The 26,882-nt window shown below is 46.4% G+C and overlaps 1 protein-coding gene across 2 annotated transcripts in view; it reads right to left on the reverse strand.

The window, feature by feature from the left end:
* NEDD4L (NEDD4 like E3 ubiquitin protein ligase) overlaps positions 1-26,882 on the reverse strand; it is a 331,454-nt gene that overhangs the window by 203,131 nt on the left and 101,441 nt on the right. For both annotated transcript variants that reach the window (XM_028102915.2, XM_028102916.2), the window contains exon 2: positions 22,128-22,201. In XM_028102915.2, the coding sequence (XP_027958716.1) occupies positions 22,128-22,201 (74 nt within the window). The remainder of the gene's footprint in view (positions 1-22,127; positions 22,202-26,882) is intronic.

Here is a 26,882-nt window from a genome sequence, read left to right on the forward strand (position 1 = left end):
TTTACTTCAGAAACCTCGGTACCGGTCACAGGCACATCCCCAAGGCCCCACAGGCTGCTGCGTTGTGTTGGAACAGGACAATATCCAACATAAATACTGATTCTTTAAAACAATCAAGAAATGAAGCAAGCAGGCAGAAAGACAACTCCATGCGTTAACACATGCCCTCCTTTTTAAATGTCTGGAAATCGGTGCCCGATGTTCAAGGGCCACACTGAGCTCAAATCAGCAATAGATGACAAATTCCTGGAGGCCCAAACTCTGTGTTCCCTGGCTCCCGGCACACCACCTTGGACAAGAAGAGTTACTAAGTTCCACTGAAAGACAGATGCAAGTGCCTGTGAGCTGCATCCCCACAAACTAACCCAGCAAAAAGCCCCGAGCCTTGCGTTCTACGAGGCAGGAAACAAATGAACCGGACCACATCAGGGCAGCCCGGTGAAGACCATCACAGTGAACAGTCCACTGTCAAAGGACTAGCATGAATCACTAGACTGGATAAGCCAGGAGTCAGGAGACCCACAAACTAACCCTAATGATGCCATTAACCACCTTCTTTCCTTGATTTAAGGCAACTTAACATCTTCACCTTTCTGAACTCAGCAAGTCTCTCATAGGAAAGTAGTAGAGGAAGGTGCCCACCCTCTTCCCTAGTTGTTAAATCAATGGGCACCTGACACGAAGTCAGTACTGCTGAGGACTGCGAATCATTTGTGATCCTGAGCACGAATTTAAACTCTCCATTCCAGAACACTCATATGTAAGGCACAGTCCCTTGTCCTACGGTGTCACGATCCAGGCTCACATATTTAGGAACCCGGGCTTAAAAACCCAACTCAGATGCTGTCTCGCTTGCTTCCAGGTATCAAGTACCACATGCTGGCACTGGGGCTTCTGGGATGGAAGGGTCGGCCTCTCCCTGCCCATCCAGATCTTCTTTTCCTGAAGCCCTCAACACATGTCCTCTGTGCACACAATTTAGCACTTAGCCTGTCCACCAAGTTCTAGATAAATGTAATTTTTTTTTTAAAGACTGTATATTTATTTATTAGAAAGAGAGTGAGCAGGAGAGCAAGCACAATTGGGGGTGGGGAGAGGGAGAAGCAGACTCCCCACTGAGCAGGGAGCCCGATGCGGGGCTTGATCCCAGCACCCTGGGATCAGGACCTGAGCCAAAGGCAGATGCTTAACGACTGAGCCACCCAGGCGCCCCTCATTGTGTTAATTCTTTTGAAGGTGCAAGAAGATGGATTTAAACCACTGGGGTAAAAGGTCTATTCTGAGGTTCAAATCACAGGTTCTCAGGCACTAAAGAGGCAATTTTATTTTCTAAAACTGAAACTTTTCCAATCTTTACGAAAGCAATGTAGATTCTTTACAGGAAAATCACACACACACATACACATGTGAAGGAAGAAAATGAACACCCAGGAATCCCCTTCTCTAACACTATTAACACATCAGTGTATTACTATCCTTTCAGATCGCCTCTATTTGTTTTTGTGTAGGTTTCTTACAAAAGGATGGGAACAAATTATACAAATCAATCTGTAACTTACTTTTTCATTGGATAGGTTTCCATGTCATCACACACCTGCATCATTTTTAATTAAGGTTTTGTACTATTCCATTTTAGAGATCTACTTATAATTAAACTATTTCAGATTGTTTGAACTCTGTCATTATGATAAACACTGCTTTGGAGGGGCAAAGGGAAGGTTGTCCCCAAATATACTGCTTTGACATGAAGATCATTTTGAGTTAAAAAGCAATCAAGGGGCGCCTGGGTGGCTCAGTCGGTTAAGCATCTGCTTTTGGCTCAGGTCATAATCCCAGGGTCCTGGGATTGAGCCCCACATCTGGCTCCCTGCTCAGCGGGGAGCCTGCTTCTCCCCCTCCCTCTCCCCCACTTGTGTACTCTCTCTCTCTCAAATAAACGAAATCTTAAAAAATCTTAAAAAATAAAAAGCAGGGGCACCTGGGTGGCTCAGTTGGTTAAGCGACTGCCTTTGGCTCAGGTCATGATCCCGGGGTCCTGGGATCGACCCCCGCTCTCCCTTTCCCTCTGCCTCTCTCCCCTGCTTGTGCTCTCCTGCTCTCTCTCTGTCAAATAAATAAAATTTAAAAAAATAAAAAATAAAAAACAATCAAAACAGATTCAGGAAAAGCTCTTTACCTCCCCAACTACCTAAAAAGAATTAGAGGACTTGCTCCAGGAAGACAGCGATCACCACAGATCACCACATTCTTCTGTGACCTAGGTTTGGTACACAGGGAGGAACCTAGCAAGGCCTGTTTGGTCAAACCCTCTGTGTCCCAGTGTTTCTGAGAGGCCCAGCAAACATGCGTTTACCAAACATTTGCTCTTTTTCATCTCGCTGTGAATGGCAGTCCTTCCCCTGGAAGTCCCGGTGCCCTACCCCCTCCTCCTTAGTTCCGAGTAACAGGTACTCCTCGCTGTGCCGGACTGTCTTTGGAATTTCCATGTCTGTGTGAATTCCCCTTACTTACCCTACTAAATTTTATTTTCTCCTGTTAATCTGTCTTATGTCAATTTGATTTTTAATCTGGCTAGCAGGACCTTGAAGGTGACAGGATGTTCTTGCTCCCTGACAGCTTCATCATTAAAGCTTAATTCTTTGGATATATATGTAAAATATAAATATTTTATAAAACATGTATCGCACATATATATCCTTAGGATATACGTATAAGGATACAATATGTACCTCACTATTTTCTTAGGAGTTCCTTCTGAAGTGTGTTAGCTACATCATCAGGCACGCACATTTTTCTTTCAGTATACTGATAACATTCAATAATATACCTACTGCAGAAAATTTAGAAAAAAAGAAAAAAACTGGTAACTCTACCAACCTGATAATGGTGTTAACATTTTATTGTGAGCCCATTTCAAGCTCTTCTATGTGTCTATGTTCTTCTTTTTCCCAATTTTAGAAAAATTTTGCCTCAAGGAACACTTGGTTGGTTTTACCAGGGGTTTTAATTTTAGGAGAATTCCATAAGAAATATTCAACTTATCTACTTTAAATTTAATAACATGAATCAAAACTTTCATTCAGGAAGTCCTATTGTGGACCAAAAAAAGGCCAACCTCAAAGTAGGTTAGTAAACACTTTATTCGTTGTCTTCCTGAGGACCGTGGCCCAGGAGACAGTATTTCAGGTGGCCCTGAGGAAAGGCTCCGAAGCCCATCAGCTACAGGGGAGATTCCATACGCAAAAAGGGGAAAGAGGTCTACGTGCTTGTAAGCAGTTCCCCGAATATTTGCATGCCACAAGGTACCATTTGGTTGTGAAAATTACGGTTTCCTGATTTCCACACAGACATCCTTAGGTCATCTTAATACATTTCTATCATTATCTGATTGTTCCAAAATATCACCCGCATGCCTCTGCTTAACTGGTTTTCTGGTTCTTCTCGTTCCTGAGATTCCCCCCGAGGTTACATGAGAGGGTCGTAGAAGGCTGACAGTCACCTCCTGAAGCTTTCGTGCGCACAACAAAGGTAGACAAACACAGGAAAGGGCCAAGAGGAGAGAAGATCCACTACTGCCCCTGGACTTTGGGCTTCCCTCTGGAGGGTCACTACCTTCGAAGTCACACATTCGCCGTTAGTTACAACCTATGGATTCAGGGGAAGAAAACAGCCAAAACCCCTGGCCACAGAGTTAGCGCAGGCTGACCAGAATGTGGTCAAGGCCCACGTCAGCATCTCAATCCCATTTTATATAGTTTGTGCCCGCGCTCAGTAGCTGTTGCCACCCTAAGCTAATAACCGTCAGGTGTACCTGTACTGAATTTGGCCAGCCAACTGCAGGGTCCAAAACTCAAACCAGTCCGGCGGACAGGCTAAAGGTGCCCGGGGCAGATCGTGAGTTCTAAGACCTACCAATTCATTCTCGCTTTCATCTAAGGTTCACTGCTTAGAAATCGCTTTCTCCCCCCGCCGCCCCCCCCAACGCTTGGGTTGTATAATTTCAACAACTCTGGTGTAAAGGTCAAACCTGTGGTTTTGGTTTTGGTCAGAAAGAAGAGAGAGATGTACCCCCAGAGCATTCCAGGGCTTGGGGGGAGTTCGGGTGGGGAACGAGCCAGAGGGTGCTGAACTTTTAAAGACAAAAGATCCTGGTGTCTTTCAAACAGCAGGCTAGGCAGATAGAGAGAAAGGCTTTATAAAGTCTAAAAATAGGTACTCGCAGCAGAATGGTTTCTTTCGAGAACAATTTTAAAGATTCCCAGGAGGTGTCAGGTGTTGAGTAAATATCAGAGGAGAATAAAGGCTTTCTGAGCTGAGCTGTTGGGGAACTGCAAAGCCTGGCGAGGGATTCCTTTGCTTTTGCCTGGCGCCCCTGGACAGGTGAAATAGAAGTCTTTTGTTCCCATCCCTGCTGTAGCACAAAGGGGACTGGGAGAGAAGGTCAAGGCTTGGTTTCAGATGCAGAAGAGCAGTGCAGAGAAATAACTCCGGGCTTCTAGTTCTCTGGCCTCACAGACGGGCAGGAAGAATATTAGACCATGCAACTGTTTTCATTAGAAAGATAATGAATGAATGAAGCCCCCTGCAATACTAACAATAAATAGAGATTAATAACAAGTACAGATTAGTTGTGCAATAATACAGATTATTATCCATCGTACAGACATAAGTAGGCATTAACTCAACTTCCATTATTCAAAACTAGGTGCTGAAGACCAGTAGGCTTACCCAGCGCCGTGTCCAGAAGTGTGATGTTGCTGGGAAGGTCAAGACTGCAGGACCTGAGCAACACTGTGCCGGAGAGGGCTCTGTGGCCAAAGTCACTGAGTCCCCTGGGTCACTGGAACCCACACCAGGCCACAGATGGGAGGCAAAAGCCCTAACCCGGCCTCTCTCTGCAACTCCGGGCCCCCAATGTGATTCTGATGTACAGCCCGGCTTGAGCACCACTGGTTCCAGGGGCTCTGAGCTCTGATGTCCTGTGTGTTTCCCCAGTAGGTTAGTGACGACCTGCCTGAGGAGAGGGAGAGACTGTACGCTGAAGGATCAGCCCCTTCATATTCTCTCTGCCATGAGCTCAGACCATAGACAAAGGAATCCCAGGGTGAGGGGCAGGGAGTGAGGGCTTTCCGATGTGTTAATGTGGCTTCCACATTGGCTTCCAGAATAGAAGTTCTGTCTGCCTTTTTTTTTCCATGAGAAGAGGAAACAGCATTTAATCATCTCTGAATATCACTAACATACATTTCTACCTCAAGTGTCTGGCAATTTGATTTTCATAATTAATCTTAAAATGTACTTAAGAGAACACAAAAATCTCATGACGTGGGAAGGAAAACAAAAGGGAGTCCTACTTTCTGTGCATTTATCTACCATAAAAAATATTAAATAAAATGTTCATATGTAACAAAGCGTACTGAACTCAAATCTTTATCACATCGTTTTTAAATTTTTAATTTCTTCCTTATAACTCTTCTGATTTACAAGAACCCTAAGAAAAGACGAAAAGATGGGTTTTTCCTTCCTAACCCTTCTTCTTCTCTGGCCCCCACTGCTTGTGCATCTCTCTACTTGTGATTTCTGCCCAGAAGTTTCGCTCCTGCCCCCACCCCCCACCTCCCCAATCTGGTTGAGCAACTTTTCTGGGGCCAGAAAGCCAATGCTCGAAGGTGAGAACAAACCCAAACCAGTCATCCGAAGTTCCTCTCTGTTCCCCAGGTCCCTCTAGAGCCATCTCATGGAAAGGCAACAACTGCTGACCAGTGAGGACCCCCAGCCAGAGACAGGGAATGGAGTGCTTTCTAGAACCCTCGGGGCACTGTGCCCATCTTTCCTACGTGGGGGTCCCAGCCACTGCCTGCTGCTTCCATCCTTTCCAAGCTTGTGTCAGAAATCACTTTCTCGCATGAAGACAGGCCTGGCAGTGTGAAAGAGAACTCTCAGCCTGGAAGTAAAGCACCAGGAATCAGAATCTTTTATCACGTCAAAATCCCTAGTGAACTTCATCATTTTCTGGTGGTGTGAACTGCTCGGTGCAGTCACCTGGCAGGGGGGCTGTAAACACCGCAGCCCAGGCCTTACCCCAGCCCAGCTGAACCTCAAGGAGCTTCACAGGCAGGGGGGACAGGGTTTCTGCCAACACCGTGGCTCCTGCCACTTACCTGCCCTGACTTCAGACAAAGCACTGAACCTTTCTGACCCACAGTGTTCCTCACTTGGAAAATGCCAATCCTGTCTACCTCCTAGGATGGATGTGAGGACTATGATTTGATTACCACATACGAAATTACAGTAGGTCTCAGACTCTGCTGCTTCATCTGTAAAATGGCCATAACAAGGGATAAAGATCCCCTGGGGAACGTACCCGTACCGTAGAAAGGAAGGCGGGAGGGGCTGTGAGTCATACAGCCCGAGCCTGTGTTTTTCATATAAATGAGAGAGTTACTCCACTATCAGTCAACATATGGGACATTCCATTCCCCTGCTCCCAGGTCAGGGGTGACCCAATAGAAGGCAAGCCCCAAAGGCTGCCGGAGCCGTCCTCTTCCCTCTGCTGGGCATGAAAACCCGCTGAGAATACAACCAGCAGAAAAAGCAGCCGAGGGGAGAGCTTGGAAGGTGGGGTAGCAGACCAGTGTTGCAGGCCCAACACAGGATCCTGCAGGTGTGATGAGCATTTCTGTTATTCCTCCTGTTTTCTGACTGCCTCAGGAGGGAATGTGTGGTTCTGTACACCTTTCACTTCACACATGCGCACGTGCATCTGCTGGATACACGGACAGAATTGGGAAGGCTGGTCTCAGGGCAACAGCCTTCGGATAAATATTCTGATTAAGTATTCCCAAACTGCTCGAGGCTCCACCACTTACACCTCCTCCAACAGTTCAAAGCTAGCCATTTCCTCACACTCCTGCCAACATAATGCGCTATTAAATGTTTCTTAAATTGCAGTAGAGTTGACACGCGGTGTTATGTTAGCTTCAGGTGTCTCATACAGTGATTCAACACCTCCATCCATGTCTCGGGGCTTCCATCTATCACCATACGTGTTATTACATTATAGGATTACTTACTGACTCCATGTGTTGTTAAAATTTTAATTTTTGGCAACATGGTATTTGAAAATGGTATTTCACTGGGTTAATTGCGATTTCTTTTCTTACTGGTGAGATGAATTATCACAGTTGTTTAGCTGTCACTGACCTGGGCCACTGATGCGTGTCACTGTGCCCCCGGGTCCTAGCACAGTCAAGGCCTCCCTGCCTTTCCAGTAGCATCTAGCCAAACCTGTGCTCTCTGCTGAACTGCACCCCCACACTGACCTCTAATACAAGTGCCTTGAGAACAACAAGGGCCATCGTCGGGGACCATCACTAATCGGCATCCCTGGTGCTACATAAACCATAAGCAAACACGGCACACAACCCTGTCTCCCTGGCAGCGTTGCCATGCTGCTTCGGGAGAAAGGTAAGCAGGGCTTAGCAAAACAATACCTTCTTGTACCCAAAAAACGAGACTCCACGAAAAACATTTCTGGAATATACTACGCTACTCCTTCAGAGAAACTTTAAAAACTGACCCAGCTCCTTCTGGAAACTTCTTGAGCCACCACCCCATGGACCCCACTAGCCCCTGAGATGACCCTGTGAACACCTCCAGCAAGGCCTCAGCTGCATATTCACAACCATCCTAGAAGGCTTCTGGTTTTCACCAAGGGCAGGAAAGCTCATAGCGTCTGTTACAGCAGGCCCGGGGTGGAAGACCAAGCAAGACAGGCTTTTAATCCCTGCCTCTTACAGGTTTGCTGAGATTTCCACCACAAACATCCATCTTTTTCCAGATCACACCAACATGCAAATTTATAAGTAAATAAAAACACTCACATGGTCCTTTCTCATTATTACACTAGGAAACTATGATGTGCTGCCCATGAGCATTGCTGGGTTTCCTTTTTGGGGAGAAGAAGGAACACGCTCCATCTCTCTCCAATGGACACTCAAAACTGTTTTCTTTGGTATGGATGGGTACCGCAACCCAATTTGAGGCCCTGACAATATTTATGACTTCATCAGGCCCAGCCACATTTCTTTGCCATTCCTCACTGTTATTAGGGACACTCTCTTCTTAGTCTACTCTGCAAATCAAGCCTCAGATTCTCCACAAAGGCCCAAGGGGATACAATGTAGCAAGAGAAAGGCCTGAGGGAAAGCTGCCCAGAGGGCTGGAGCCTGAGGTGACGAAAATGTCCTCTGTCATGACCATGTGGTGAACACATTCCCCACTGCCAACCCCCTTTCTCTGCGACCTGTGAGGTCGCCATCATGTTTCTCAGGCTCTCCAACCCATAAGGAGGTGAAGAAGTACCCTTCCATTTAAGTTGCATTTTCTTCTCAGCTGAGATGGTCTTAGGATTCTTGGTTCATTCACCTGCCTGCTTTGGAGGTTGGCTTTTTTTTTTTCTCCCCCAGGGGAAGGTGCCTAGACATAACAGTAGGGCCTTGTATTTGTATAAGGTTTTAGCATTATCAGGGGCTATCACATGAAAACATTATCTCATGAAAACAGTCCTAACAGCTCTGAGAATGAATCTCAATGTCTTCAACTGAAAAGAAAAACTATTTTAGTATCTGCTCACACCGACACTTTTATCCCTAATATTTCTCTCTGGTGGCTCTCGAAATTTTTCTTCTGTCCCACTGAAAACATTCATGGCTTTCTTCCGGTTTTTGTTTTTTGGCAGTATTTGCAGACATTAAGAAATGGCCAAGGGAGAGAAGAACATTATTGCAAAATGAGTAGATAAATGATCTATACCATTTTCCTCTGTGGGTGTTTGAATCACCCTGACTCTGTCTAAATAAGTCCTTTGCTGTAACATACCCACCTAGGCAGACTCTCCCAAAGACAACTTAATGACTCCTTCCCCTGCACCCGAAAGAATTTTATCAAAACAAAAACAAAAACCCCCAAGCATACCTGAGAGAAAATTAGCCAATCTTACATGTAAAAAAAAATTTTTAAGTGCTGCTACTGTTTTTCGAGGGGTATCAATATGAAAAGTAACGCCATCTACATGCATCGTTACAAATTTAGCTACAGGGATGAGAAAACATGAGAAAAAACATTTTCTAAACCTCTCGTCTTTTCTGTAGTTTTTCATGTCATGAATTGCTCCATTAACTTCTCTGTAGTGGTAAAAACTTCTAAACCACCTCAGAATGATATGCAAGTTTTTTTAATTCCAAAGCCAAACATGAAATTTTTGAGATAATCCATACCTGTTTGCCATAATTAGCATGGATATAGGTACTGTTTATAATTACTTCTCTATATTAACAATGTCAGCCTGGAAATTCCTTTAAGAAAACAGAGTGCTTAAGTTCTGATCTATCAAAGTGTGAGGCTAAAAACACATTATAATTCATTTTGTCTATGAATGCTGTCTATTCCATACTGAATATGAGGTACCCCTCATTTGAAGAATTTCATTCCTTCCCAGTATCAGTTATTTATTCTTTTGTAGTCTATGACATTTTGATGATGCTACAAGTTTAGGAAATTACTGGGCAAAGAAAGGAAAAGAAAAAGGGGGAAATAAAGTTGATGCCACTTATTGTTTACTTTTAAAACCGACTATGTAAAAAGTAGGAATTGCTTAAAGTAAAATCATTCTTTCTCCTGTGTGTAAATGTCACTATTTGAGAATGACTTAAATACCTGCTAAAGCAAAGATCTGAGCTAATTTTAAAAATCAGAAAATTAAATTTAAAAAAGATTATTAGGGGCACCTGGGTGGCTCAGTCCTTAAGCGTCTGCCTTCGGCTTAGGTCATGATCGGAGGGTCCTGGGATTGAGCCCCACCCACATCGGGCTCCCTGCTCGGCGGGAAGCCTGCTTCTCCCTCTCCCACTCCCCCTGCTTGTGTTCCCTCTCTCACTGTCTCTCTCTGCCAAATATATATATAAAAAATAAAATCTTAAAAAAATAATAAATTTAAAAAGGTTTATTAGATCTGAATACCATTTTTACAGTCTAGAATGAAAAGGCACGTGATGATATGGCCGCCAGAGGGAGCTATAACTCCCCAATACATGTCCTCCGCCAGGCATCAAGAGCCATCCATGAAGCCTTCATGGTCAGGAACGCTCACAATTCCTCTCCTCCAGTGAGCTTCCCATGGACAGAGGAGTTAATGGTGAGGTATTCCTTAAAGTTTTTGCATTTGTAGCAATTCCAAAGCAGGAAGGAGCTGGAAATAATGCATGTGTTAGTCGAGAATTTTTGTATTATTAAAATTGATACTCTGCATAAGAATGAGGGTCTTAAAGATACAGAATAAAATAAGTAGGAAATTATGAAATGAGACAGTAAGGAAAGTATGAGCATGTATAAATCACTGGGAGAGCACAAAAGCAGGAGAAAGAAACTCAGCCTAGTGGCAGGAAGGGTGCCAAGGGGCTGAGAGGAATATGCAAGTTTGCTGAGTGCATGGGCGGCGGTGGGGGGGGGGGGGGCGGTGATGGCAGTTATGGATTTGGTGGCCCTGGGCCAATGTGGGACCACAGCAGGGCGCAGAGGAAAAGTCCCAACACCATACCTCAGTGTGCCCACACGCAGCTGCACAGGGGTGAGCAAACAAAGCCAAGTGCCACCAGACCTGAGTAAAGTGGGCAGAGACAGGGAAAGCTGCCTAGGGGTGATCTCATGGGGTGGGGGGTTGGGAGGTGCAGGCATGAAGGACAAGAACAAGGCAGCTGTGCAGAACAGGAAGATGCTGGTCATTCTGGATGCCCAGCAAAGGCACAGGAGGCAGAGTGTGGTCTCTGAAGGCAACCGCAGCATTGAGTGTGGCTGCCTAGGAAGGTCAAGGCCAAGAGAGATGCCCTGGAGGGTGCAGAGAGGACGCTGTTGTCAAGAGTAAGGGGCTGGGACCTTAATCCACAGAAACAACTGATCCGATCATTAAGGGTTCTGCCAGGAGTGAAATCGGTCTATGCTGGAGAGAATTCTGTTTCGGGGAGGGGGGGGGCGCAGATGTGAACAGCATCTGGGAAGTCCTCTACACAAACACGGAGACCAGGCTGGTGGGTGGGAAGGAGGGATGAGCGCCAAGGTCAACTCCCAGGTGTCCAGCTCAGATGCCTCAATAGTCGCTGCAGCCACCAGCGAAGACAGATCATTCCAGAAAAAGAACAGTTTCAAATACTTTTTGACATTCCACACCAAGAAACAGTGTAAGAACAAACCAAAGATCCTGAGTTATATGGTCTCACTAGTCATTCAAATCTCAAGATGGTCTGACTATGTATTTAATAACAGAGAAAACGAAATCACACTATGGGGAGCCCATAACTCATTCTGGAAGAAAGGAATTTGCAAATTTCCTTTCTACTCTCCAGACTGTCTAGATAACATTTAAAATCACTTCAACAAAATTAAAGCCACTGTTCACAATGAACTCCCAAGAGTTTACAAGTCAGAGGCAGAGAATATATAACGAACACTATCATTTTCTCACTAGCAAAAACAAAAAGAAAAAAGAAACAAGGATCAAGTTTTGTAAAGATTCACCCATTTTTGATTTCCCAACCAGTTGCCCCCAAACGTGAAACATAGCATTTCTTTCAAACGCTTTTCTGTTTTCCTACCATGAATGCTTAATTTCAAGCATCTAAAAATAACAGAGACTTGAAACAATCATCAGTTCTTCAAAAGGGGAAGCACAATAGTGCACCTTGAACAAGGAAGGAAGAAATGCAAACACTCCTTACAGCACTTTTACTACCCATTGCTCTCAGATTGCCAGAAGGAAGGTGAGCACACACTCATTAAGAGGCAAGGAAGGTATAGGGCGCCTGGATGGCTCAGTTGGTTAAGCAACTGCCTTCGGCACAGGTCATGATCCTGGAGTCCCAGGATCGAGTCCCACATCAGGCTCCCCGCTGAGCGGGGAATCTGCTTCTCCCTCTGACCCTCTTCCCTCTCGTGCTCTCTATCTCTCATTCTCTCTCTCTCTCTCTTAAAAAAAAAGAGGCAAGGTATATTTTATATCACTTGTGTTGATATTATACAGTAGAAATGCCAGTTCTTTTAATAATTTACTGAGGAGCCACACATTGCAGACTCCTTATTAAACATTACTTGCCCTAAGGTCCTAAGTCTAAAAAATATTCAGTGGAGAAAACAGGCTGTATTTTAATTACAGTACACTAAATTATGGGTCTGCACATCTGCTTGTACATGTATAAATTCAACTTTATCATTCATGTATTTATAGACAAAGCAGTGAGAATCATTTCCTCTAGGACAGAAACAATTTGACAGTTGTATTCATTCGTAGACTTCAAAATCCACAGTGCCGATCTAAAAAGTTCCATAAATGGGGCGCCTGGGTGCCTCAGTCAGTTAAGCGTCTGCCCTTGGCTCAAGTCGTGATCTCAGGGTCCCGGGATCGAGCCCCAGCCTCTCCCTCTCCTCTGCCCCTCCGCCTGCTTGTGCGCTCTCTTTCTCAAATAAATAAATAAAAGCTTTAAAAATTATTTAAAAATAAAAAAATAAATAAGAAGTTCCATAAGTTATATTGTAAGCATGCTGCCCTTGGAGAGAGGAAAGAAAAAAACGTTCCTGCAATATCTAGAAACCCCATTCCTCCACGCCCAAAAAGTCAATACTGGCTCAATTCCTGTCTGTCATTGACTAACCAGCATTGACTAACCAACAATTCCTGTCATTGACTAACCAAGTAACAGTTTAATCTGAAAATCATGACCAAATAACACTGGCACTCCCAGTTCTAAATATGTACGTTGTAGAGAATCAGTAGAGAATACTCTCAGGGGCTGGCAGCTTAGGGCCCGTGGGCCACCGGCACACAGACGCACCCACTGGATTCTGTCCTGGCTGCTTCTGAGCTTTCTTGGAGACCGTAAGTCCTGCTGAGCCCAAGATCTACTATCTGGCCCTTCGAAGAAAAAAAGTGTGCGGGCCCCCAATTTGGATAACCACTTACAGCACTCAGAGGAGGCTCTATTTCCCACTTAAGAACCTGCCAGCTCACTTACACTTATAAGCCATCTTAAAATTTTATCTTCCAGGTCCCTCCCCCAAATATAAACCCTAAAGTAGAAGTAATTGTATGGAATCTAATGACAATGTTTCTTAGAAGATGAAATACTGTAACATAGATTTGTATCTGAGAAATCTAACATCTTGGGATTCCAGAGATATGTACCCCTTTTTAAAAGGGTAACTTTTAGGTATAATACCAGGATATTTTCACCTTCAATAAGAGCATGTCTGTCAACGCTGATGCATCGTGGTCCCAGACAGCAGTATTCCCAAGGCCTCTCAGAGGCCTGGCCACTGAGAATGCGCTGGCGAGCCACCTTCACCCCCTAACAACAGGGGAACCACTGACTGAGAAACCTCTCCCTCCTCCTCTGGTGAGGAGATGGAAGCGGAGACCCCCGGCCATCCCAACGCTGGACCTCCCTCCACACGGTGTCTTCTGGCTGTGTTTCTTCTGCAGGCTTGGTTGTTAAGTTCAACTTTTGTAAGATAAATATTGTCTTCATTGTCTTACACATTTAGAAATGCTTTCGTTTCTGACTCTTCTCCAGTTGGCACACCTCCTCGCTTATACTTGAGCTTCTTACACTCTTTCCCAACCTCCCCCCAAAAAGGAAGATGGTGAGACAAGTATAGAATGCTTTGGGATAAAGCAAGATTGAAGGTACTGGGATGTGGGCCGGGGAGTGGGGGAGGACGGGGGGGCGGCCTCCAGGCAAAGACCCACAGCTGAGGAATGAGGGAGAGGAGGGGGGGGCAGCCGGGAGGGGGAGCCCACCCCCCATGTCCACAGACATCCACTCTCCACCAATGCCCAGAGGTGCCCTCTGTAATTACGTTACATGATTAAAATAGTGCCCATGGCTCAAGTAGCTTTAATCTTTCCATTCGCTCGGGCCCCCACTCTGACCTGATGACCAAAATTTATTGCGCATCTACGATGCCGGTGCCCCTCTTCTTCCTGAGACCCATCCAATTCTCTGCCTTACAGACTCAGTGGCCAGAGAACATTGTTCTAGACTCTGAACACAATGAGGGCAAGACGTCCTCCCATTACCCCCTCCGCTCTCTGTCGGACCACGTGGCCGAGCAGAGGCTTCTCTGATGATGCCCACATGTTCATGCATCAAGAGTGGAGGCCAAGGGCGCCTGGCTGGCTCAGTCGTTGGGCATCTGCCTTCGGCTCAGGTCATGATCCCAGGGTCCTGGGATCGAGCCCCGCATCGGGCTCCCTGCCCCGCAGGAAGCCTGCTTCTCCCTCTCCCACTCCCCCTGCTTGTGTTCCCTCCCTCACTCTCTCTCTGTCAAATAAATAAAATCTTTTAAAAAAAAAATAAATAAATTTATAAAAAAAGAGAGTGACGGCCAAGCCGAAGATTCTGAATGAGGGATTCACCTTAACATCAGAGAATGGCATTTCAGTGTGGCCCGTCTAGTTCATGCCTTCATTACCAAAACTGGGATGACTCAAAGGCCAGTTCACATAGCTAGTTTTATAGATTATCAGATGGACCCGGCACAGCACAGCTTTTTCAGTGACTCGAGAGCATTCTAAGTAGCGTGAGGACACTAACGGTACTACAGCAAGCCCGGGGGCCTGATGCAGAATAGAAACACGCTGGCCCTACACACTGACCCCATCTGCCACTTCTAGTTGTTTCCCTCTGGGAAGCCACGTGGCCGGAGCGGTGTGCAAAGCCATGATGGACAGATTTCTAAGGACGTGGCATAGACTCGTGCATTCAAAGACCAGGAAGGAAACACGGACACAGATAGGGTGGTGTGCTTTTTTACAGAGTAAGAGGTTTCCGTTCGGGAGGAGGACAACAAGACCCTTGAAAGTCCTACCGGGGGTGGGGAGGGGTGGGGAGGGGTGGGGAGGGGTGGGGGCAGGCACAGCTGGAATAAATCGTCTGACAGTGCGGTTCTCTGGGGCGCTCACATGAGTAACTGTATGAGCTCTTAGGGGCAGGAATTTTAAGACAAATACTTTTCAGCCCGGAGGCCGTTAGTGATGTTGTGATTCTGCAGCGATGCCCCAGATAGCTGAGGCCTGGCAGAGAGGAGGCTGACTGGCAAGCGCCTGCATGTCACAAACACCATCTCAGCTGAGCGTAAGGCGCTCCGCACCCACCTAAGGAGGTCCAGGTACTGTGGGTGGGGGGAGACTCCACTCTCTAGGTTAAAGACCCCCTGTACAGGGGTCAAAACCAAACACAGTCCGTCCCTCCAGGGGCTCAGGGTTACGGGGCTCAGGGCTATGTCAGCAGAGGAGGCTGGCTGCACGGAACAGGACGGGAGACGCGGGTTTCCTGGCGGCCCAGAGGTCATGGCCCCACCTAACGAGTGCATCCAGGAGACACCTCCAACTCCGTGACCTTGGGTGTCTAGATTGCCAAGATTTTCCAGAGGCCTGGAAATAATGGATTTTTAATATGAAATCTCCCAAGTGTTGGCTCAGGATTTTTCTTTGTTTTAGTTTTCCATGGGCCAAATACGCACGCCTGTGAGCTCAGTCTAGTCCAGAGGGACCGACAGTTTGCAAACTCTGGCCTAATGACATCCTAGAAGGGCTTACATCAAGGGGACTCTCAAGGCATGTGTAGCCTCAAGGTTTCCCAATTGGGTAAACTTATGCTATGCAAGGTTTTCAAAAAATGGCAAAAAAAAAAAAAAAAAAAAAAAATCCTATTTGGAGACAAAGTGAGTTAATAGGTAAAATTTACTTGTGTACAGTGTGTGGCCAAAATATTGCCTCACCCATTTCTTACTGGTCACCTGGGGGAAAAGTCAGGACCGTGGATGGAACAGACCATCCCCACATTAAAGCTGGGATCCATCTTGCTTTAGCACCGTTGGTTGTAGGACACCCAGACATTATGTTCCACCTGAGCAAACAGCATCCCCATTCCTGTCCCCAATGTTGAAACTGAATTTGATCAGGTCTTTTTTTTTTTTTTTTCTAAGATTCATTTATTTTAGAGAGGGACAGAGAGAACGTGCGTACGCGGGAGGGATACAGGGCAAGGGAGGGACGCTCTCAAGCAGACTCAGCGCTGAGCGCAGAACCCGACGCAGGGGCTCGATCGCACGACCTTGAGATCATGACCTGAGCAGAAACAAGAGTTGGGACGCTTAAATGAGCCACCCAGGTGCCACTGGTCAAGCCGTCAGATGCAACGTCTACCAGGCAGGAAACCCAGGAGGAGTAAGAGCACAATAAATGATACAGCAAGTAACAACTGAATGACCATTCCAGGCCATTTAAAGGGGGAAGGGGGCGGGGGATGATTCTAGATTAACAGGAGTTTAAGAGAACCACCAAAAGTAAATGCAATACATGATTCTCAGCTGAATTCTGCTCTAAACGGCCCAGTTATAAAAGGCATCATAGGCACGGTTCAGGGGAGTCAGGTAATGGACCAGGTGAGAGTTCATGAGGCAATTACTGTTAACTTCGTGAAAACTGTGTTGTGGTTATAAAGGAATACGCCGTCTTATCGAGACGCAGGCTGAAGTACTTAGGGGCTGGGTGTCACGATGTCTATAATTCACTGTGGAATACTGCAGTAAGGAAAAAAAAAAGATAATGAAGCCAATGCAGAAAAATGTTTTTTTTTTTTTTAAAGATTTTATTTATTTATTTGAGAGAGAGAGAGAGAATGAGAGATAGAAAGCACGAGAGGGAAGAGGGTCAGAGGGAGAAGCAGACTCCCTGCCGAGCAGGGAGCCCGATGCGGGACTCGATCCCGGGACTCCAGGATCATGACCTGAGCCGAAGGCAGTCGCTGAACCAACTGAGCCACCCAGGCGCCCTGCAGAAAAATGTTAACAACTGCAATCTAGATAATGGGATGGAGGCGAGGCGGGGCCGTGGGGCCATCTCGCTGGGGCACTAACTCCCCGTCACCAGCCCACACGAGGATTTCTTGCCACATCCCTCCGATGCCCTCGATGTGTGTGTGTGTTCTGCATTTCAAATCACCGCTTGTCCCAAAAAAAAAAAAGGTCAGCAACCAAACAGGTGTAACTTAATGCTAATAGTTCCACACACAAAATCCACAGAAGCAAGTGTGAAATGAGAGTCCTGAAATCTTCCGTATGAAAGCATGAAATTCTAGTTCTCTTAGCCACTCTTGCTCAATTTTAAGGAGCAGCTTTATGGTCTCAGATGATTCTAAGTAACCGCAAAAAAACCGCAAATGACCGATCACGATTCAGGCGGAAAAGGCGGGAAGGTAGAGCTAAAACTTGTATTAAAAGGACCCTGTTGGGCGCCTGGGTGGCTCAGATGGTTAAGCGTCTGCCTTCAGCTCAGGTCATGATCCCAGGGTCCTGGGATCGAGTCCCGCATCAGGCTCCCTGCTCCTTGGGAGCCTGCTTCTCCCTCTGCCCCCCTCTCTCTCATGAATAAATAAATAAAATCTTAAAAAAAAAAAAAGGACCCTATTCAGTTACTACTTAAGCCTATGACAAAAAGTTAGAGGTCCTGAGATAGAGGTTTACCTAAAGAATACAGTTTGAAACTTAAAGGTATTCTACGTTTAAAAAAAAAAAAAAAAAAACACAAACTAAGATCTTACTTGGCAAAATCTATCTATTCAAAATCGATTTACTTCATGATATTCACTTACAATTCTAAGGACATGGGTCAGCTCAAATACAATGGGCAGTTCTTTAAATCTGCTTTTTAAAAAAAAGTATGCAGCGATCACATTTCAGCTTCTAGAGAGACCCTGACCGTCATCTAGTCCCAGTGGCCCGTCCAGGGTCTCAATGTTTGTCACTCAGGTAGAGCAGTAACCTACCGTTAGAAAGAGCAGCCCAACCTGATCAGTCTGGACGAAAGGAGTGGTGCTGGGGGTGGGGGGGGGGGGCCCAGACCAGACCAGAGAGAGTGGCCAGAGCCTGTTACCAGTGGACTCAAATCCTACACCTCAACAGGAGATTGCGACTGTGAAGAGGGGGCAAGAGGACTTTCCGGGCAAAGGGGCCTCCTTGATTCCCCCACATCACACTTTACCTCACAAAGACAACGGACCCATTTCCAAAATGGAAGCAGGTACCCCACGTATGCCACGTTTTCAACATGGTTTTACTTCCTTTTGAGTGTCATATTGGCATTTTACAGGTGGTATGCTTTTGTTTTAAGAGTTAAGATTTTCTTTTCCTCAGCTTTAGGGGAAAAAAAAAAAAATCAAATAGCATTCCCCCCCCCCCGCCCGCCATAGTTCATCAAGTGGGGCGGTCTTTTACCTGGGGTGACCGGTCTCCATATACATCCTACGTCCTGACCTCCCACATTTGACATAGCATTTGTTGCAAACAAAAGTGTCCCTGTTTAGTTGACAGATTATATGGTCGCCCTTCTTTAACCCGAAGGTGTGGCCCAAAAGAAAAGCTTTCTCTGCTAGTGCCATTTCCACACAGACCAAACACTCAGACATTCAAAGAGAGCAAGAGCTCAATTACCAAATCTTCTTTAAACAAAGGCTCTTTTAACAAAGTTAGGCTCTGCTGGAAGGAAGCTGGAAAATGATCTTGTATTCTTGGTGCAGGATTGGGACAAAGAATGCGGAAAAGAAGGGCATTTCAGGTACAGGCCTCTCAAGGGTGGATCAGCTGTCCTGGTGGAGAGGCAGGCCCGAGACCAGGGTCCCACAAAAGCCAGTCCTCTGAAGTGGACCCTTAGACAGCCTCTCACTTGGGAGAGATGCAGTGCTCATGACACCGCCGACCAACACATCCTGCCCCTCTCCCCCCAACCCACGGTGCCCCAACCACCAGCGGCCAGGCAGCCTCCCTTGGAGACAAAGCAGAGAGAGCCCCAGAGAGGTAAATCCTGTATTGAGGTGCCTTGGTGGCTCAGTCAGTTAAGCACCCGACTCTTGATTTCAGCTCAGGTCATGATCTCAGAGTCATGAGATCGAGCCCCGCATCAGGCTCCGTGCTCAGCGCAGAGTATGCTTGGGATTCTCTCCCTCTCCCTCTGCCCGACCTCTGCTCTCTCTCCTTCCCTCCCTTAAAAACAAACTATTCTAAAAAAGGAATAAACCCTGTCTTTTCAAAACACCCAAATCTATATGGTTTCTACCACTTAGGAGTTTCCGACGCTGCTGCTTGCCAACGCTAGCCTTCTTTCTCCGTCCATTATCCTTTCCACCACAGGGGTTCCCGTTCCTATCCAGCTCCCTTCCTGGGAAGGGAGAATGGGAAACACCGATGGAGGGGGTTCAGTGACAGGCTGTAGGTGACAGGGAAGCTTACTGGGGTTCAGAAGGACACTGACAGTAAGGGTCTCACCCCAGCAGAGAGCAGGGGACACACATCACAAATCCACACTCATGACTTCTGCCTCCAAACACGGGAGAACTGCCAGGTGAGCAGAGTGACCAGGGGGCCCTCCCCAGACTCCCGCACACCAGTTACGAGGCAACAGTGATCCCTGTTCTATACGAGCTGCTGGGACACACAGAGCTAGAGAGGATTTGCTCAAGGTAATGTGGAGGAGAATGCAGGTCATGGGCAAAATAAGAAGAAGGTGATAAACGGGGCCATTCTACAGTGAAATGCCAAAGTGGCGTGACCTGCACGCTGCCACCTAATCCTTCCGTTTTAGCTCACTCATTGGCAAATGGGTCCTAAAAGAACTATGGCACTTCAAAGAAAGTGGACACCTGAGCGAGGCATGGAGAGCAGAGGAGGAAGGCAGGAAGGGAGGACGGTGTGTTTTGTGTTTATTAAACTAAGAAAATGAAGGACAGGGGCGCCTGGGTGGCTCAGTCAGTTAAGCGTCTGCCTTCGGCTCAGGTCATGATCTCGGGGTCCTGGGATCGAGCCCCGCATCGGGCTCCCTGCTCAGCGGGGAGTCTGCTTCTCCCTCTCCCTCTTGCAGCTCCCCCTGCTCGTGCGCTCTCTCACACTCACTCTCTCTCTCAAATAAAATGGACAGAAGTAGGATCCAGACTTTCTGCTCATCTTCCAGCACCTGGTCCATTAAGTCATACGCTATCTTTCCAACGAACACCTTGAGGTATTATCTGTAATTCCTTTTACCCTGCTGCTAAGAAATCATGCTGCCTCTTTTCATGTAAAAGGTAAAAATTCAAGGCTCGGATTTGTCTGCCTCTTCTAAGATTTGAAGCCTAATCCCACTACCAATTTTAACCTCAGATCTTAACAGGCTGAGAAATACAATATGAGTCCATTTCATTGTTTCATGAATGGCTTTGGTAAAACAAAGCAAAAGCAATCAAAATAAAAACCGCTGAAATTTTCCAAATCCAACCTCTTCCTTCAAAACTATAAAATTCATGGAAAAGAGTGAGAGCAATAGGCATTCTGGACATAAGAGCACAATTTACTGGTCAGCATGCAAATGTTTCAATTAAAAAACAATCTGCCCAGTCTGGCTCACTCTGTATAAGCAACAGAAGAGAGAGGTCTCAATCCCCTGTAAATTCTAATCTAGTAGGAGACAGACAAGTGAGATATTGGCGCATTCACAGGGGCACAAGAAAGGAGAAGGAACCTGCAGGTGAGATGTGCTTCCCTCCCACACCACCAGCAGCTCCTGACGGAGGCGCATGCATGCAGATCCCAGGACGGCTCAGACAGCTGACCCTCAGTCAGTCAGCTGAGGCACACATAAGAATGGAGAATTTTTTTTTTTTTTTAAGATTCATTTGTTTTGGGGGGGTGCGTGCAGAAGGGAGAGGGAGAGAGAGTAGCAAGCAGACTCCACGCTGAGCGCAGAGCCCAACGCAGAGCTCCATCTCAGGACCCTGAGATCACCATCTGAGCCAAAATCAAGAGTCAAGACACTTAACCCCCTATACCACCCAGGCGCCCCAAGTATGGGGAACTTTTAACAAGATCTCACGGATTTTTCTTGCATCAACTTTATTTATGTATTTTTCATAATTTCTCCAGGTGCTATTGTAGTAACTTATTGGGACGGGAAAAGCTAAAAATGTCCATGAAGATATAGGACAGAAAATCAAGAGGTGTGCCTACCCAGGGCAGAAAAGGGCTTCTGCTGGGAGAGCATGAAGGTGAGGTTAGCTGGACAGAGCAAGGGCCCCTTACAGAGCGTCCAACATCACCCTGAGGCCCTGAAGCCAGAGGGTGACTGCGGGCAACAGCAGGGGGCCGACAGGATGAAATGAATGTTCTAATGAGAGCACTCCAGCAACACCCAACTGTCCCCAGCAGCCACCGCAACCCTCATGGCTCAATCCTACAGAGTACCAAGCGTGAACCGAGCGGGGCACCAGCGGCCTGTTCCAGCACCACTGACATGCATGCCCTGGGAAAGCAGTAACCTTCCCGGATAAAGTTCTGTCAACGATAGGACAGGCAAGTGGACTGGGACACCTCTAATGTCTCCATGTCTAAAGTTCAAAACGGTCTTTGTTCTCCAAAATCTGGTCCAAATCCCAGTTCTCAGTGGCTCTAACCTCATTGTGCTACTGGTCCAGTAACTTATTGCGACACCCAGCAGAGCCAACAGGAATAAAAGGGCTGATTTCAAGATGTAGGAGTATCAGGCACAATACTTAAAATAAAAAAGCTAATAAGGACGCAGAAAGACCAGGCTGCTGGTATTTCCAGAAAAGGCACAGAAATCACCAAATTCACTCACATCACCAAATCTCTCAATTCAGATTATACATACCAGAGAATACCCAGTTCTGGTAGGAACAAAATAAGTGCTTTCGTGTCTCCCTAAATTAGAGACTTTTTTTAAAAAAAGGAATGTATTAAAATAAACACACATTCCCAAACTGTATTTTTCTACAGAGAAAAAAAAAAACAACACATCGGAATCCAGTCTCCTCATCAAATCAAGCCAGATGGAAGGCAAGACCCCTGCACAAAACGAGGTCCCTGGCCCGACGGCCTCAGCACCACCTCCTCCATTGCTCCATCAGCAACTCAGGAGGGGGGCCCGGTAATCTTGTCTTAAGGAGGCCTCCAGGCGACACTGACACATGCCTCAGTTTGGAAAGTGCTTGCCTAACTTGTCAGAAGCCTCCAAAAAACCAAAACAAACATACCTGGCTCCAAAGATGTCCTTTTTGGCGAGATCAATTCCAGAAACCACCTTCACTCTGAGAATACGTGACTCTCCCTGTTGAAGGAGAAAGAAAAAAAAAGTTTAAGAAATGGACCTTCAATGGGTCACTGTCTTACCCAATATGCAAAGGTTAACGATTTCTGTTTAGACCAGTACTGGGGACACAGAACCAATCAACTTAGCATAGGCGATTCTTCCTCACACTGAAGTTCAAAAGGCAACATTCCAGCTCAGAATCTTACGGCCCTAGAAATTCAGAACATCTTGGGGCACCTGGGTGACTCGGCTGAAGTGTCCGACTCTTGATTTCAGCTCAGGTCATGATCTCAGGGTCCTGGGATCAGGCCCCGAGTCCGGCTCCACACTCAGCGGGGAAGTCTGTTTGTCCCTCTGCCCTCCTCTCCTCCATGCTCTCTCCCTCGCTCTCTCAAATAAATAAATAAAATCTTTTAAATAAAAATTTAGAGCATCCAGGTTAATTAAGCACAAGTTTAATTCAAACTACATCAAGCAGATCGATTTGGACCAGTGAAAGATTTCCCAGTTATATACCAAGAACACAAGTATACATTTGAAACCACATAGATCTTTAACTTTAATAAAGAACTTATTTAATAAATAATTCCTTGATTTTTCACTTTAATAAATAATTACTCGTGCAAGTTTGTACATTTGTGCACATGGCCTGAGACAGAAAAAAATTTCACGTAGTACAGTATTTTCTCAAAATTACAGTTTCATCATGTTGGTACAAAACAAGCAAAAATAATTCCTCAGGGGACGCCTGGGCGGCTCAGTCGTTAAGCATCTGCCTTCAACTCAGGTCATGGTCCCAGGCTCCTGGGATGGAGCTCCACATCGGGCTCCCTGCTCCACGGGAGGCCTGCTTCTCCCCCCTCCCCACTCCCCCTACTTGGGTTCCCGCTCCTGCTGTGTCTCTGTTAAATAAATAAATAAAATCTTCAAAAAACAATAATTATTCCTCAGTTGCAGTGAGGAGGAAAAAAAATAAAGATCATAATCTTAAGTGGAAATCATCTCAAACCATCTCGGAAATCACTCATTCATTCATCCATCCATCCATCCATCCATCCACCCACCCACCCACCTGCTTACTTATTCATTCCATCATTCTCTAAGCTGCTCCTATTACAACTGGGCATTGAGCAAGGTCTTAAAATATAGATATGAATATGCTCACGGTCTCCTATGGGGGTGGGCAGAGCCACGGTGCAGGACCCCGTGATGGCCTCACGCCCAAAGGCACAGGTTAGAGCAGTAGCTAAGGACTAAGACATTCAGGCTAGAGGAGCTGGCTTGCTCTCAAGTTTCTGGTTTGGGTCACTAAGTGTTAACATGAACTGAAAGACAGGAGTAAGTTGAATTCAAGGTATCTATGTAACAACCAGGTCGGGGGAGAAAAAAAGACTAGGTAAATGGGAAAGACATCTGGTGTGGGTCAGACCGGGGCGTGACCGGCGTAGAGTGGTAGTCGGTGGTTACAGCCACGGTGTGAAAGAACATACCCAGGAAGGGTGAGGAGGGGAAAGGGCTCGGCGTGGAGCCCTTGGTGACAGGAGCACCGAGGGGCAAGAGAGGAGGGCTGTGAAAGCCATCTATCCATGTGTTTGGTCAAGACCTGCTGAAGGAAAAAAAAATCCAAATGATTATGTCAAAGGAGGCAGGGTGAAATTAAACACGGAGCCAGGAGGCCACTGAGCCCTGGTCAACGAGCTGTACACTCACTGAGCGTGCCTGTGTGCAACCAGAAGCGTGCTGGAGATCGTTACTTTCCAGGATTCTTCCATCCATCCTCCCTACCCCCTCTCCAACCACCTACCCCTGATGCAAGGCTGCCCACCTGCACACACAGCAGAGGCACAACAGGTTTCTCAACTTGCGTGTACTGAGGATCCCTTTCCAAATGAGGTCTGCATTCAAGTTTGGATTTCATGTGCTTGCTGGGCTTCACGAAAGCATGAAGACAAGTGAGGGATAACTAAAACATGGCTTTGCTACAGCCCAGCAGTGTCTCCAAGGGCTTCCCAAAACTTCCAGCTTAGGCACCGACTGCCCTGACCTTTCTCCCTTCCACTCACCTCCATGGCCGGGCATCAAGGATTCCTTGTTAGCACAGCCGTTACCTAGGCTACAGCTCTTCTGTCTCTCCCAGCACACTGCACCCCGCCACCCATCATTAGACCTCTCTGATGACCTGCTCAACTGAAGGAATGCCGCGGCAGATGCAGGTTTTTACACATGGATAAAAATCTGGCCGCACCTTTGTAGAGTTTATGGTACAACATGAAGAATTTAAGGCCCGCTGGTGCGCACACACTGCACAGAGGCTGAGGATCATGGGTGAAAACGAGATCCTTGTCAGCCAGGTGAAGGGGATCTCACACCTGAGAGGGAATGAGGAACCCGGCAGAAGAAATGAGGACAGGGGACAGCGGGAGAGGAGCGTACTTTCCTGTCTCACTGCTCCCCCCCATCCCAGCTCTCTGGCCCTCCCCCCACCCCATGACAAAGACTTCCAACCAGGAGTTCTCCCCAAACACACTTGTGTGTGTGTGGGGGGGTGTATCAGTTGGTACCCACGGATGGTGGATAGCGTTAAAAGAAGTGCTAAGTCTACAGGCCAGACCTGAGTGCTGGCAAAAGGAGACGGTGAATCATCTGGTCTGCCAGGCATAACCAATTGGGGAAAGGTAGCAGTCTTTCCACCCCAGGCTGGCACTGGTCACCAAGCTGGGGAAGATTAACAAGGGGCTGTCTAGGATGGAAACCCATGCACAGTTGGTAGCAGAGCAAAACATAAGAATTCTGGTAAGAAATGGTCTCTTTATCTCATAGCACTTGGGATTCTCAAAAATCCTGGGCAGTGTCCTGGACTTGCCACCAACTTGATAGGGGGCTCAACTGCATTGTGTCTGGATTCTAAGGATTAAGATAAGCCCAGCTCACACCGGTTCCCTGAGGTTTATATTAACACTGGGTGAATGTTCTTTGTTCTTACACTGGGCAGACCTACTTTTCAAAAGCACCCATTTTGAAGTCAGGGAACATTTATATGAATAAATGAATAAAAATAATACTTCACTGAAGGAACAAGTAGAATTTTTTTTATGGAAATTGATTTATTCATTTGGTAAGCATGAGCGCTTGTTCTAAGATCTAGGGATACAGCAATACAGACAGAAAAAATGCCCCTCGCTCACCCTGCCCCACCCAGCTTCTGGTGTTCATCAAAGTGCTCTGTATACCAAGGCTCTCAACTACATGGGGACACAAATTGGGGGCCTGGAGGACAAAGGGTAGTATATAACATATACTTTAAAATTTTGTACACATATCTTTCCACTAAATAAATTCTCATGTAGGAATCAAACCTAAGAAAATAAGCACAGATATGTGCACAAAGCAAACCAAAAAGGACAGTCACCAAAGCATTTTTTTAATCGGGGAAAAAAAAAATGCAAAAGTCCCTCAAAAGTAGACAGTTACGTGTTCACGGCAATTCTGTGCAATGAGCTACAGCACTGTCATTAAAAATGTGTGAGATTCTGGGGCACCTAGGTGGCTCAGTAGGTGAAGCATCTGCCTTCAGCTCAGGTCATAATCCCAGGTTCTGGGATCGAGCCCTGTGCCAGGTTCCCTGCTTAGCGGGGAGTCCGCTTCTCCCTCTGCCCCTCCCCCTGCTCATGCTCATGCACACTTTCTCAAAGAAATAAAGTAAAAAGTGTGAGATCCTGTAATGATCTTCATTCGTTCCACAAGTGTTTACTAAGTACCGACCATGTGTCAGACACATTATCTGGGGGTAGAGAGATGAACAAGACAGAGTTCCTGCCTCAAGGAACCTACAATCTAGAAGGCAGAAAGAATATAAATATATATTGCAAACAGGAATTTCTGATGGTGTAAGTGCTTTGATGACACCTCAATAAAAGCAACTAGGCAGAGGGAGAGAGGGAGGATATTTATGAATATATATTGCAAACAGGAATTTCTGATGGTGTAAGTGCTTTGATGACACCTCAATAAAAGCAATTAGGCAGAGGGAGAGAGGGAGGATATTTATGACTGGTGGTCGGGGAAAGGCCTCTCTGGAGAAGAGACACCTGAGCTAAACCCAAAGGAGACAAGAGGGTGATGATGGGGGTAGGGATACTCAGGCAGGGGTGACAGCAAGTCCCAAGGCCTCGGGGAGCAGGTCTGGCATTGCAGGGAGAGGCGAGAACAGAGTGGTACGGTGGGGCCAGAGACCCAAGAGGCCAGCCAGCCTCTATAGAAAGTGGGCATTATTCCAACCATCTCTGGAAAGTTTTAAGCAGGGGACTGATAACATTTGACGTGAGTTTTTAGAAGACCACCTTGGTTGCTGTGCAAGATCAGACTACAGGGGAACAAGAACAGAAACAGATAATTAGAGATCTGGCAAGAGATGGTGGGGGCTTCACATAGGATTGAGATGGAGAGGAGACCATGTTCAAAGTAAACAACTTGGTTTATAAAAAAAAAAAGTTCCATACACAATTGAGTTAGAGATAATTAAGGTGGTGAATAAGCTATAACCCCTTCCAAATTGGACTACATTTCCCAGCATTCCTCACAGTGAGGTGGTCATGTGACTAGCTTCTGGCCAGTGGAATGTGCACTGAAATGATGTATGCATCTTCCAGACCTGGCCCATAAGACCCTCCTACTCATCATCCTCCCTCCATTCTCTTCT

Source organism: Eumetopias jubatus, unplaced genomic scaffold (genome assembly GCF_037043125.1).
Source record: "Eumetopias jubatus isolate StellerSeaLion01/CBP00866 unplaced genomic scaffold, mEumJub1_p1.0 scaffold_16, whole genome shotgun sequence".
Taxonomy (NCBI): Eukaryota; Metazoa; Chordata; class Mammalia; order Carnivora; family Otariidae; genus Eumetopias; species Eumetopias jubatus.